At 41.2% G+C, this 14,097-nt stretch overlaps 1 protein-coding gene across 1 annotated transcript in view; it reads right to left on the bottom strand.

The window, feature by feature from the left end:
- The window catches only part of PCDH11X (protocadherin 11 X-linked), a gene marked incomplete at both ends in the record, with an annotated part of 456,222 nt that extends 442,373 nt beyond the window's left edge, over window positions 1-13,849 (bottom strand). Inside the window, one exon of the mRNA XM_081336916.1 lies at window positions 13,310-13,849. Within this exon, the coding sequence (XP_081193042.1) occupies window positions 13,310-13,849 (540 nt within the window). The remainder of the gene's footprint in view (window positions 1-13,309) is intronic.
- Window positions 13,850-14,097: the final 248 nt, after the last annotated feature.

Below are 14,097 nucleotides of genomic sequence, written 5' to 3'. Positions count from 1 at the left end.
GTTAGATTTAACTACAAAACCCAGCTAAAGGCAATAATCCCAGCCTCGTATCTGCATACAGCTGTTGCTTACAAATCAAGTCTGTGTGTTCCATGCTTCTGCACGTTGATGGCCACAGAAAAAAGCACAGCACGTACTGCCTACAATGCGGTGTAACTCAAAATCAAAGAAACTGGGTTAGGAAAATAAATGGTAAGGGAGGAAGTCCTAAAAATTGCTGAACTGAAATATATCCCATAATCGAACTGAAGCACGCATGCAAGGGAAACAGTAGACATAAAAATGACTAAGATTTCATGGAACCATAATGGGGGCAGTTACGACAATCAGGTTGGTCAATGTATGAAGCACAAAAAACAATTCGCCGTTTTATTTCATCCACAACACAAGCTAAGCTTAAGTTCTCTACTTGTCTTTACAAATGGTGGTAATGCAAAGCTTTCCATGCAAATCTGCCAATCCCCAGACAGCAAAATGTTTAGGAAAAATTAGCATGCAACTACCGCAAGCAGATACTGAGGATTACATTATGGATTGGCTTATTGACATACTTATCGCAGCTTCTATGCCGTTCCAATTCTTAAAGGCTCCGTACTGGTTACCATCAACAGCAAATTTTAACCACGCAAATATTCAAGACTGTTCCTAACCGCAAACGTTCACTTGATTTACCATGAACGGGTAGATGTAGTCTAACTGCATCTACATGGAAGGAAGTGTGTAGTGGGGTGCCCCAGGGCTCTGTTCTGGGCCCAGTGCTCTTCAACATCTTCATCAACGATTTGGATGAGGGGATAGATGGGGAACTCATCAAATTTGCAGACGACACCAAGCTGGCAGGAATAGCCAATACTCCAGAAGATAGGCTTAAGATACAGGAGGATCTAGACAGACTTGAACACTGGGCGCTATGTAACAAAATGAAATTCAATGGTGAAAAAAGTAAGGTTCTACATTTAGGCAGGAAAAATCAAATGCACAGGTATAGTATAGGTGGTACCTTGCTCAATAGTAATAACTGTGAGAGGGATCTCGGAGTCCTAGTGGACAATCACTTACAGTAAATATGAGCCAGCTGTGTGCTGCAGCTGCCAAAAAAGCCAACACAGTGCTAGGCTGTATTAACAGAGGGATAGAATCAAGATCACATGAAATACTAATACCACTTTACAATGCCTTGGTAAGGCCACACCTGGAAGACTGCTTCCAGTTTTGGTCACTACGATGTAAAAAAGATGTCGAGACTCTAGAAACGGTACAGAGAAGAGCAACAAAGATGTTTGGGGGACTGGAGGCTAAAACATATAGGGAACGGTTGCTGGAATTGGGTATGTGTAGTTTAACAAAGAGAAGGATGGGGTGGACATGATAGCAGTGTTCCAATATCTCATGGGCTGCCACAAAGAAGAGGGAGTCAAGCTATTCTCCAAAGCGCCCGAAGGCAGGACAAGAAGCAACGGATGGAAACTAGTCAAGGAGAGAAGCAACCTAGAACTAAGGAGGAGCTTCCTGACAGTTAGAACAATTAACCAGTGGAACAACCTGCCTCCAGAAGTGGTGAATGCTCCAACACGGGAAGTTTTTAAGAGGAGACTGGACAGCCATTTGTCCGAAATGGTCTAGGGTTTCCTGCTTGAGCAGGGGGTTGGACTAGATGACCTCAAAGGTCCCTTCCAACTTCTGCTCCTTCTCCTTCTCCTTCTCCTTCTCCTCCTCCTCCTCCTCCTCCTCCTCCTCTTCTTCTTCTTCTTCTTCTTCTTCTTCTTCTTCTTCTTCTTATTATTATTATTATTATTATTATTATTATTATTATTATTATTATTATTATTAAATCTAAACATCTTCAAAGGTTCTCCTAAAGAGCCACATCTTCATGACTGTCCTAAAGCATCAAAGGGAGGTCAAGTTGTGTGAAGATTTCACTGAAAAGTCTCCACAAGGACCTCAACTGGATATTGTACTTCCTCAGAGACAGGAGTTTCAACATGCCTTCCATCCCCAGATCTCACTGAATAGACGGATTCAACAGTGAGAAGAGTATCTTCAAGACTTGAGCTTTGAAGGGTGACAACCAGCATCTTAACGTGCAGCCCATGAAGCTCTTGCAGCAGTGATATTACATGGCTGAATCCAAAATTACCTATTTGATTAAGAGTTGATTAAATTTGTTTTTGTAATGCCGGTTTTGCATTTTGCTTTGCTTACAAAGGGTAAGAAAAAGGGACGAACAGAAAAGCAGAAACCAAGAATAACCTTTAGCAGGCCTAGCCTTCCTGTTTTCAGACATAAGTCAACCAGACCTACATGTGTACAGTTCTAGCTCACTACTTTATTTTATTCTGCCTATTATACAGCAATCTCCCCAGATTGGCAGCTTTCACTTGGGAAGGACTAGATAAGCCTCAAAGGCATTTGGGCATCAAACCTTGTTCTCTTGGGCTTACAGTACCTAATGAATCCAGACTAATTCCTTGCTTGGACCTTCCTCCTGGTTGGGGCACACCTGTACTTTTTGAGATGTTTGGGCTTCAAACCCAAATAAATTTGGCCAGCATGGTCGGAGTTATAGTCCCAATAACTGGTGGATACCAGGCACATGGGTCACCAGAACCTAGAATGAAATGCAATTCATTCAAGATGGAAATTCTGAGATCCAGTCTATGAAAGACAATTTAGGGTACCCTCCATCCAAAAGCAAAATGCAGAATTGCTATCGAAATAGCCACCCCAATAGGGTGATCCATTAAGAATCACAAGAGGATAGTTGTTGAAGAACATCATCTAACGTTAGACTGTTCCGTTTCTTAGCTCAGGAATCCATGTCTTGATAATGTATTAGAAGTGCCAGAGTTATCTTCTTTTCTCTTCACTAATTCCACTTTCCTGATGATAGTAAGCCATAGGTACTGCATTCTGCTTTCCAAAAAGACAATTTACTCAATTCTACTGTAATAGGAGGTTATCGTTTAAATAAATCTGGTTAAGACTATGAAGGCAGGAGGGGCAGAGGCTTATTCATAGCTCAATAACTCTTGAGTTTATAGGGATGAGATCATTATATCTGACCTGAGTCATAAAGAAGACTTTGAACGCTGTTCTGTCAATGGGGATAAGCAATACAGTTTCATGGCAATCAAACCTGTTACAATCATAATATATGCTACATATACTGATTCTCTCAACTACACTGCATTGCTTTTAACAGGAGTGCAAATTCTCTCTCTCTCTCTCTCTCTCTCTCTCTCTCTCTCTCTCTCTCTCTCTTTTAAAGAAAGAGGCAAATCTGCAGAAACAGAGGAGAGAGCACAGTCTCTGGTTCTATTTTCTTGCTTTTCTTAAGGTCAAGAAAACTATATCAAATACACATTCACACGCAACGCATGCATACATACATACATGTTTTACATACATGTGCACCTCATGGAGGAGAAAGGAGGACTAGGTAAGTTCACCATTGCCATAGTTACTCATAGAATAATAAAGAGGAAATAAATTATAATAAATAAGTATCCTTTTGTGCATTTTACACACAACATATTGTTGTTGCTGTTAGCTGCGAAGTTGTGTCCGACCCATCGTGACCCCATGGACAACATTCCTCCAGGCCTTCCTGTCCTCTACCATCTTCTGGAGTCCATTTAAGCTCACGCCTACTGCTTCAGTGACTCCATCCAGCCACCTCCTTCTCTGTCGTCCCCTTCTTCTATTGCCCTCGATCTTTCCCAGCATTAGGCTTTTCTCCAGTGAGTCCTTCCTTCTCCTTAGGTGGCCAAAGTATTTGAGTTTCAGCTTCAGGATCTGGCCTTCTAAAGAGCAGTCAGGGTTGATCTCCTCCAGGACTGACCGGTTTGATCGCCTTGCGGTCCAAGGGACTCGCAGGAGTCTTCTCCAGGACCATAGTTCAAAGGCCTCACTTCTTTGGCGCTCAGCCTTTCTTATGGTCCAACTTTCACTGCCATACATTGCAAACAACATATACAATAGCTCAATTAATAGCAAAGTGCTACTTTCATGTACAGCTTTCCGGGCAATGGAATGATCTAGCTGTCTGGGTAATTTGGGGCCAATCACAACACTATCATGCACAAATTCATTCATTCATTCATTCATTCATTCATTCATTCATTCATTCTTGAATCCTGGTGACTGCAGCTTTCTTGTCAAAGTTTTTCAGAAGTAGTTTGCCATTGACTCTTTCTTGGGGTTGAGCGAGGGCAACTGGCCCAAGGTCACCCAGCTGGCTTGGTGCCTAAGGTGGGACTAGAACTCACCATCTCCTGGTTTCTAGCCTGCTGCCTTAACCACTAGACTAACCTGCCTCTACACATACAGATACACACGCACATAAAAAAAACCTACGTCCAATAAACTTTTATGAATTCATAACCTTCTTTTAGCAATCATCGTATACACACAAGCACTTAAACAAAGCAGTGCAGGGTGAACAGCTCTTCATTGAAGATCATAAACCATAATCAAGCACGCTTGACCAGTGTGGGTTGACAGGTGGACATTAAAAAAAAACAAACACCTTTCCAGGCTAGGTCTGAGAATGAGCAAGTGGCTCAAAGTAACCCAGATGGTTTCCATGCTGAAAGGAATGAAGGCATAAATAAACAATCAGACATACACACACAATGGGGAAAAAATGCATAAAGTGGAGCTATAAATTTGAGGCACAGAGCCTTCAAATTAAGAAAAATGCTGTTATAATCATGGTGGGGAATTGATATCACAGCACGACATGCCCATCCATGAATGTTTTGAAGCTGCAACATACTCCTGTGGGGAAATTACGCCGCTGATTGAATTAAAGTGCCACCACTGCAACATGTTCTGGTGTACCCTCTGCCCTGCGATGTTCCGTTTAGAAGTTAAAAACAGGCAGACTCTTTCCTCTGCTTTACAAAAAGCTGAGTAGGGCCATACAAATTCTGTCCCCAAGACAGATGGCCATCCTACAGCCTTTGCAAATTAAATAAATAGGCTACACATACATATATGCAGTATACAGTGTGTGTATATATATATATATATATATATATATATATATATATATATATATATATATATATATATATATATATATATATATATATATATATATATATATATATATATATATATATATATATATATATATATATATATATATATATGTTTAAGTATTTGTCAAGGCTTTTTGAATGGACCTTGCTAATTAACTCTTTCATTCCTGTTTTGGCCCGGCTCAGGGCTTATCCACAGGAACTAGTCAACTTATGACAGCTCATTATTTGTGCAAATTATTCAAATTGCTAATAAAGAATTTGGGAGGCTAAGATGATCATTTCGAACTCATTTATGTTCTCATCAGTTAGTCATACCCTTTATCTGAGATTCGAACCCAGGCTGATTGTATATCAGGGAGTGTTTTAACCTCCTGAGCCACGGGGTTCTTTCTCTCTTATATTAGCTGGAAGGCAAGGCAAATGTATGTTTAAGTATTTGTCAAGGCTTTTTGAATGGACCTTGCTAATTAACTCTTTCATTCCTGTTTTGGCCCGGCTCAGGGCTTATCCACAGGAACTAGTCAACTTATGACAGCTCATTATTTGTGCAAATTATTCAAATTGCTAATAAAGAATTTGGGAGGCTAAGATGATCATTTCGAACTCATTTATGTTCTCATCAGTTAGTCATACCCTTTATCTGAGATTCGAACCCGGGCTGATTGTATATCAGGGAGTGTTTATATATATACAGTCCCTGAGGATGTTACTCTGCTAGTTGTTGCTGACTATGGGTGTGTGTGTGTGTGCTCATCTCTGTTTCAAGGCTCTGTTTCTGTGTTTTACTCATAGCATATTTGGGCAATATGCAATATGCACAAAAGGTCTTCCTTCCATCCCTGGAGATTCCTTTTCAATGTTTAATGGATAAAGGGAGCAACATTGTGATATGAGTATTTATTTGGAAGCAACAAGGGAGAAGCTAAGTAATGTTTGGCTGAAATGATTTTGATAAGCAGAATGTCTTCACTCATTTGGGATTGAGTTAGTTGACCCTATAGGAATCTGCTCGCCCTAGAAAGGAATTTCTCCTCTTTCATCTGCTTTTTAGAGTTCTTGTCGAATTTAAACCCCTCCCCCCAAAAAGGTCCCTTTTCCACAGAACCCCCCCAATCTTTTAGAGTAGTCCACCACCTGGGATGTATCAGATTTGCGCTCCCACTTTTAATAAATCCCTACAGATTTATTTAGGCCACCCTTTGAATGGGTGGGAATGTTTCCCTTTAAGCGTTAGCTATAGCAGAATTGGATTTTAATACTGTGCGGTGATATTTTAAACTGCAGCTCTTTTATTAATGTTTTATTAGATTTCTATTGTGTGCATTTCCAGGACTGTATTAATGTATGATTATTATCATTATACGTGGGTGCATAAGAGTTTGTTGCTGTAAGCTGCCTTGGGAAAACATTATTTATAATTTTTTTTTAAAATAAATTAATGAGCAGGAAAGGAAAAAAAAAAGATTTAACAAAGGGAAAAAGAAAAGCTTCAATCTATTTGCCAAATGCAAATCCAGTGTTTATGATTCATGTTCCAACTCTCATCATAAATACATGGTGACAGCCTTATTGAACCTGCAATTTAAAGGCTGTTTTTTTTTTTAAATGGTGGCCCTTATTTATTGATCCCTGGCCTTTGGTATATTGCCACTATACACAATTACATCTACCTATTACAACTATTTGTTGTTATTACAACTATTTAAACACACACACATTTAAGCTGGTAGGTCCACCACGGTGTAATTAATTCCATGCCTTTTAGTCATTTACAAGAAAAGAGATCAGCTCTTTCTTTACTTGTCTAAGTCAAATGTCATTTTTCTGGCGATGTTTCTCTTTTTTTAATAATGACTATATTTCAACATTTACGTCATGACATGTGGACCATAAACTGTTATGCACTTGTGAGGTATTAAAACAGAAATATCTTTTTAGTGGATCTTCCCCCTATCCTTTACTATAGTCATTCCCTACAGCTCAATTAAATGTATTTAGAAGCTGACCCAGACTCGGTATATTCCCATTTTGCAAGGACATTTACTTAATGTCCATAAACTGATCAATGGACTTCATCAATGTCTCCATGAAACAGGCCCGAGTGATGTTTTCAGTTTCTTGTTTCATCACCATTTACTGTTATAGTAGTGTACCATCTCGACAACTTGGTCTACAGCCATCAATGACAAACACCTTAAGTTTATTAAAAGCAAGCCAATAAAACCTGCCTGGAATGCTTGGGGAGGTCTAAGGACAGACTTGGCCAGCATTGTAACCCATTGATTATGTTAATGAGTTGAAAAGTTCACCGTTAAATCAAGTCCTGCTGCAGCCTGAATTTAAATGGGCTAGAGAGCTACAGTTTATGACAGTCTCACTGACGCAAGCAGTCTCCCTAGTCAAGAACGGAAAGACCAGTGGATCCCAGTGGATCTTGGGCTACAGAGTTAATGGTGATGCAATTAAATCCTTAGATGTGAGTTTCAAAGTTCCTACTTTGAATCGCAGATCCGCCGGTCATTTCAATCAGGGCTTAGCCTACAGGGTTAAGGGTGGACTTCTTTGTCCGTCTGTGGTGCCATGGAGCCTTGGTGGAGCAGTGGGCTAATGCCTCCTTAAGTAACACCAGCTGCCTGTATTTAGTGCAGGTTCGCATCCCACCAGGCTCAAGGTTGACTCAGCCTTCCATCCTTCCGAGGTAGGTAAAATGAGGACCCAGATTTGTTGGGGGCAATTAAGCTGACTTTGTAATAATGCCGCTTGGGGTGTGTGTGAAAGCCCTAATAAGCAGGCATATACATAGAATGAAGGCTACTGCTAAGCTTGTAAGCCGCCCTGAGTCTTCGGAGAAGGGCAGGATATAAATGGAATTAAAATAAAAAAAATAAAAAAAATAAATCCAAAATAACATGTTCTCTTGTAAGAGAGAAATATCAACAGAAAGAACTAATCAAAGGAGGGGAAAACATCCCTAGATAGAAAAAAAAACAGTCTTCTCAGGAAAATAAATGCACTAGTAAGGATTGAAGGGCTCCAACAAGTTGGCTCAATGTGTTTTAAGAAGTCCATGATCCCAGTGAATCAAATAAATTATCCTGAAGCAAATCCAGTCGTCAATTCCGAGAGCAGTTTTTCACGTGTCCAGAGCACTGAAAATCATTCCACATGTGGTATATCGTTGACATTTCTTAGCAACCTTATAAGTGTCTTCCACATTTTCCCATATTGCAGGACAGACTTGAATTCAAGAGTAAGCCTTTTCACTTAAAGCCCTGACTGAGTTGGGATAGCAGATATGTGACCTGAAGTAGGAACACATTTACATCTCAGGTGTTGGTTGCAACACAATTAGACCAACTTTTCAACACTGCCTAAGGAATTTTAGGTCATGGATTATATCACCCAATATCCATGTGCTTCTCAAGTCCAAGTGTAGATCATGGATTATATCACCCAATATCCACGTGCTTCTCAAGTCCAAGCGTAGATAGTGACTGGATCGGCTGTTGAATCAGATCTCAGTGCTAGAGAAAAACAATAGTGTCCCCCACATTCAAAGAGGAGTTTATATAAACTCAAGATATACTGCCTGAAGCAACTCTCTCACCTTTGCTAGACAGGACAGTCAACCCTATACAACTTTTAGCAGAACTGGTATTCTTGGCCAAAATATATTTAATGAACCTTTTTAAAAACAAAAACAAAAAAAACACCATTATCCCTCTATATTTGCTGGCAAATATTTCTTGGCAGAGCCATTTATTTTGTATGCCATTTATTTTCTTCTGCTGGATCAAAATCAGATCCTCTTTGCTCTTCCATTTACTTTTCCCTTCCTTTTAAAAAGCTATCTAATAACTCCGCTGTTTCAAACCCTCATTAATATCTTCTCATTTATTAAATGGTTTCTCTTCCTCCCTGGAAGCAGTTGCAGCTGAGTTATAAAAGCACTTTCTTCTTCCCTTTTACCAAAAGGCAACTAAACCTACCATTTTCTTTTTGTTTGGTTGGTTTTTTTAAAAAAATAAGAATCCTGCTGTTTCCATTTCTCATTCCATCTCTTCAGCTGAATTTTTACCCTATGATGCATAAAAATGCATCGTTTGGAACAATTTATAAAGACTCTTTTTGTAAATCTCCAAACCAAAATGAGTAAACTCCATGCAATTTCATTGCAATTTTCATTAATCTAATCTGGGGGCTTTTGCCCAGGTTCGCCTGGTGCGCCAGTTGCGGCCCTATCTGGACCGGGAGGCCTTATGTACGGTCACTCATGCGCTCGTGACCTCTCGCCTAGACTACTGTAATGCTCTCTACATGGGACTTCCCTTGAAGACTACTCGGAGGCTCCAACTGGTACAGAATGCGGCCGCGAGAGTTGTCTTGGGAGTTTCCCGGTACTCCCATGTTACACCTTTGCTCCGTGAGCTGCATTGGTTACCAGTTGTCTTCCAGGTAAGGTTCAAGGTTTTGGTTATGATCTTTAAGTCCCTACATGGCATGGGTCCGCGATACCTCGAGGACCACCTGCTGCCGGCGTCGACTCCCCTCCGCCCTGTGCGCGCCCACAGAGAGGGCCTCCTCAGGGTGCCTCCTGTCAAGGAATGTCGACTGGTGGCCCCCAGGGGGAGGGCCTTCTCTGTGGGTGCTCCGGCGTTATGGAACCAACTGCCGGTTGAGCTCCGGATGGCATCAGACCTCCAATCCTTCCGTCGCGGGTTGAAGACCCATTTATTTGAACTAGCGGGTCTGGCCTGATGGGGGTACATGGGTTTTTTATAGGCTTGTTTTATTATTTTTGTTTTAACTTGGGCACTGATTTAATTGTCTTTTAATGTTTGTATTGTTATTTATATTTATGCCCTGTGAACCGCCCTGAGTCCCTTTGGGAGAAGGGCGGTATACAAATCTCAATAAATTAAATTAAATTAAATTAAATTTCCTCATTTTTAACCAACAAGTAACTAGATCATGGTCGACCACAGGCAACAGGTGTGCAACTATTGTTTTGCTTACCATAGGCTCTGAAGCTACAATATATTTCATAAAGCATTTAGCAACCATCTAATCACTGAATTGCATTTCCATTTTCCACTAATGCCTGGCTAATTATTTCAGGAACCAAGCTCTTTGTAAGAAAGAAAGTTGGACATGTTAATCCTGCAGTTTACCTCTAGAAGGAAGCTTGCAGAATCAGGAAGCGCAGGAAAAAATGACCCAGTAATAAAATTTATTTGAAAGCAAAACTAAAGAAGATTTTGCTCTGACATGGCCCTATTAAACCAGGGGGGGGGAAAATCTGTGTGCATGTAAAGGACTAAAGTTTATTTTCTTAATTAAAAAAATGTAGGTATCTGAGTTTGTGGGTGTTTATGTGTATCACAACAGGATCAGAATGGAAGATAAAGAATCAGAGCCACCTTCACTAAGAAACATCCAATATCCACCCAATGGGTAGAAATTATTCAAGGAGAGAAGCAACCTAGAACTAAGGAGAAATTTCCTAACAGTGAAAAAAAATCAGCCAGTGGAACGACTTGCCTTCAGAACTTGTGGTTGTTCCATCACTGGGGACTTTAAGAAGAGACTGGACAACCATTTGTCAGAAATATTATAGGTCTCCTGTATGACCTCCAAGGGCCCTTCCAACTCTGTTACTGTTACTGAGATTGTAATCAATTCCAAATAGGGAAGCAGATAGATGCAGGATGCCAAGTTTGAGTCCGAAACTTTTCCTGTTGAGGATTAAGTAGCAAGAACTAGAAATGCCCAGAATGTTGGAGAATGGAAGCTAGTTAGAATGGACAACTGGAAAAAGTCTCACTTAGTTGAAACGCAGGAAGATACAAAGAAGTTAGGATTGTTCCTTTCTCTGTGCTACACATGTGCGCAGGGCTGAAATATATTGCTGACCCTTGCAAAGAAAACAAAAGTTGTTCTCTCAATACTTTGGAGCAAAAATACCAGCCATCTTTAAAGTTTACAATGCTGTGAACAGCTTCTTCTTCTTCTTCTTCTTCTTCTTCTTCTTCTTCTTCTTCTTCTTCTTCTTCTTCTTCTTCTTCTTCTTCTTCTTCTTCTTCTTCTTCTTCTTCTTCTTCTTCTTCTTCTTCTCCTCCTCCTCCTCCTCCTCCTCCTCCTCCTCCCCCCCTCCTCCTCCTCCTCCTCCTCCTCCTCCTCCTCCTCCTCCTCCTCCTCTTCTTCTTCTTCTTCTTCTTCTTCTTCTTCTTCTTCTTCTTCTTCTTCTTCTTCTTCTTCTTCTTCTTCTTCTTCTTCTTCTTCTTCTTCTTCTTCTTCTTCTTCTTCTTCTTCTTCTTCAAGTTTAAGGAGAGAGGAAGGAAGGAAAGGATGACCCAGAGCATATATAAAACACATTGTAAGCCAGCTATTCTACTTTGGGTTTTGTTTTGTTTTTTAATAAAAAAGCATAGTTAAGAGTTGCTTTGTGTGTACAGGAGTAAGTTTTCCTTTCCCTTTTCTGTTAATCTACCCAAGCATTACTCAAGCATGCTGACTGAGCCAGTCAGTTCGAAAGCTTCATCTTTGCTTTTCGGAGAAAGTTAATTTGCTTCACCGCGTATCTGTTCCATGGGGTGCCCTTGTTGGTTTTCATACTGTATGCTTCCCAGCTAAAGCTGCTGGTCACATTCACTAAGTATCATCCCTACATCCAGCTTCTCCCTGGCAATTAATCATAATTTTTTTTTAAAAAAGACTTCATGTTCTGGAAAAGAAAAAAGACAAGAAAAACATCTAAGCACTGCCATCTCTTCAGGAGCTGACCGTTTAGCCTCCCCTGAGTAGCGTCAAAATGGGAGAAGCCGTGAAAATTGGTTGAATGTGGAAGAGATTGAAAAGAATGAAAGGGTGAGAAGACAAGAACAATCAAGGCAGGAGGGGGGTCCGTTGGCAGCTAATCCCATCAAGGACCAGCTCAGCCCAGGTGGCTAAGAACCTGCTAAGAAAACATTTCACATCCTTCAAAGGGACTCCACCTGAATGAACTCTTTATAAATGAGGGCTGGCAAATTTCTTACATAGCTTTTCTACCCCAGACTAGCATTTTAAAATATCTTACTGAAATCTGCACAGATCTTGTTTCTTTGAACTAGACTAGCTGTGTGGGACTTGAGACACAATTTCCTTACTTCTTTACATTGTGGGAGGGCAAGACTGGATAAATTGCCACATCCAGTAATCCATCTCAGTTGGGATTCCAAGGACAGGTTGATGGCAGTGAGGGAAGATTACATTTTTTTCCTCCTTTCTGCCTTCTCTGTGTCAAGTCTTTCTTCCCCCCCCCCCACAGTGCAACCCTCCCACAGAACAGATGGCCTAGGCCAGGGGTAGGCAACCTTGGCTCTTTTATGACTCATGGACTTCAACTCCCAGAATTCCTGAGCCAAGATAGCTGGGAGTTGAAGTCCATGAGTCATAAAAGAGCCGAGGTTGCCTACCCCTGGCCTAGGCCAAGTGGCTAAATGCAAAAACAGAGAATTAATTCTGATAATGGATCACATGTGCTCAGATGGGAAGGAGCAAGTGCACACCCAGTCACGTTCACACACACATTTGGTGCAGCCCACAAGCAGTAACGCCCTTTCCCAGTCTGCCATTTTAAATAATGTGACTTTCAGCCAAGTAGAACAGTAAAGAGTAGCCCAAAGGTGTTTATTTTTTCTCCAAAAGGCAAATGGACTTCCTTTATTTTTCCTTGAAGATGTTTCACTTCTCATCCAAGAAGCTTCTTCAGTTCTGACTGAAGATGGTGGAGAACCAAAGAAGCTTCTTGGCTGAGAAGCGAAATATCTTCAAGGAAAAACAAAGAAAGTCCAGTTGCCTCTGGAAAAAGCACCTTTGGGACAGCCATGACCTGGATGACTGAGAATCTCCACAGACATTTATCAGATAGCAGCAGCAGAAGAGAAATGCTAAAAAAACAAATGATTATCTGAGAACCATTTCATTGCCTTTCTTGGGAAGAAGAAGAAGAAGAAGAAGAAGAAGAAGAAGAAGAAGAAGAAGAAGAAGAAGAAGAAGAAGAAGAAGAAGAAGAAGAAGAAGAAGGAGGAGGAGGAGGAGGAGGAGGAGGAGGAGGAGGAGGAGGAGGAGGAGGAGGAGGAGGAGGAGGAGGAGGAGGAGGAGGAGGAGGAGGAGGAGGAGAAGAAGATTGCATGAGAGAAGAAAGAAAAGCAGAAAAGTTTAATAGGGGGGAGAGAAAACTAAGCATTCTTTTCAGCCAAAGGTCCACCATTCACCTTAAGGAGTTCATAATGTTGAATGCCATTCACTCCAATGTCAGGATCAACAGCGGATGGGACGGAATAGCGGGAATTGATCGCGGTGTTCTCGGGGATGGAGATATTGATGACCGTCGAGGGGAACAGAGGAGCGTTGTCATTTATATCCTCGATCAGGAATCGAATCTTGACCAGCCTGAAGACCTCGTCAGGAAGAACGGCGACTTCCACCTCATAAAAACAACGGTTCTCACTAAAAATGCCAGAGCAAAGCTTTTCCCGATCAATGCGGTTGAGCGTGGTGAACATTTCTCCGGTATTCTCCTCGACGCGGACGAGGGGGACATCGCCAGTCTTGTACACCAGCTTGAACTGAAGGGGAGATGAAAGGGGCACATCGGGGTCAAGGGTCAGATTGAGATCCTTCAGCAAATTGCCAATGAGGACATTTTCCGGTAACTCCTCCCGCACGGTGTAATTCTTCTCCTGGGCCCCCGACTGAAAGACGACGCAGACCAGTAAGACTGCCAAGAGGTAAGTCCCAGAAAGCAAGTCCATCTCCAGAACAGCCAAGGTGTTGTCCAGCTGAACACCAAGCAGAGCTAGGAAAAAAGAAAGAGAGAGAAGGAAAAGAAAAGATGGTAATAAAAAATGCAACGGGAGAGACCGCTAGCCTCATTTTTTTTCCCTCCATCATTGCAAAACAGAAACAAATATATTCAACAACAGGTGGGGGGGAAGGAGCCCTTCACAAGAGTAAGAAACATAACCTTTAGGACTGCACAGCAATATGAAGATTCAAAAAC

Source organism: Vipera berus (genome assembly GCF_964194415.1).
Source record: "Vipera berus genome assembly, chromosome: 11".
Classification (NCBI taxonomy): Eukaryota; Metazoa; Chordata; class Lepidosauria; order Squamata; family Viperidae; genus Vipera; species Vipera berus.
This window is presented reverse-complemented; position numbering and strand designations above follow the sequence as displayed.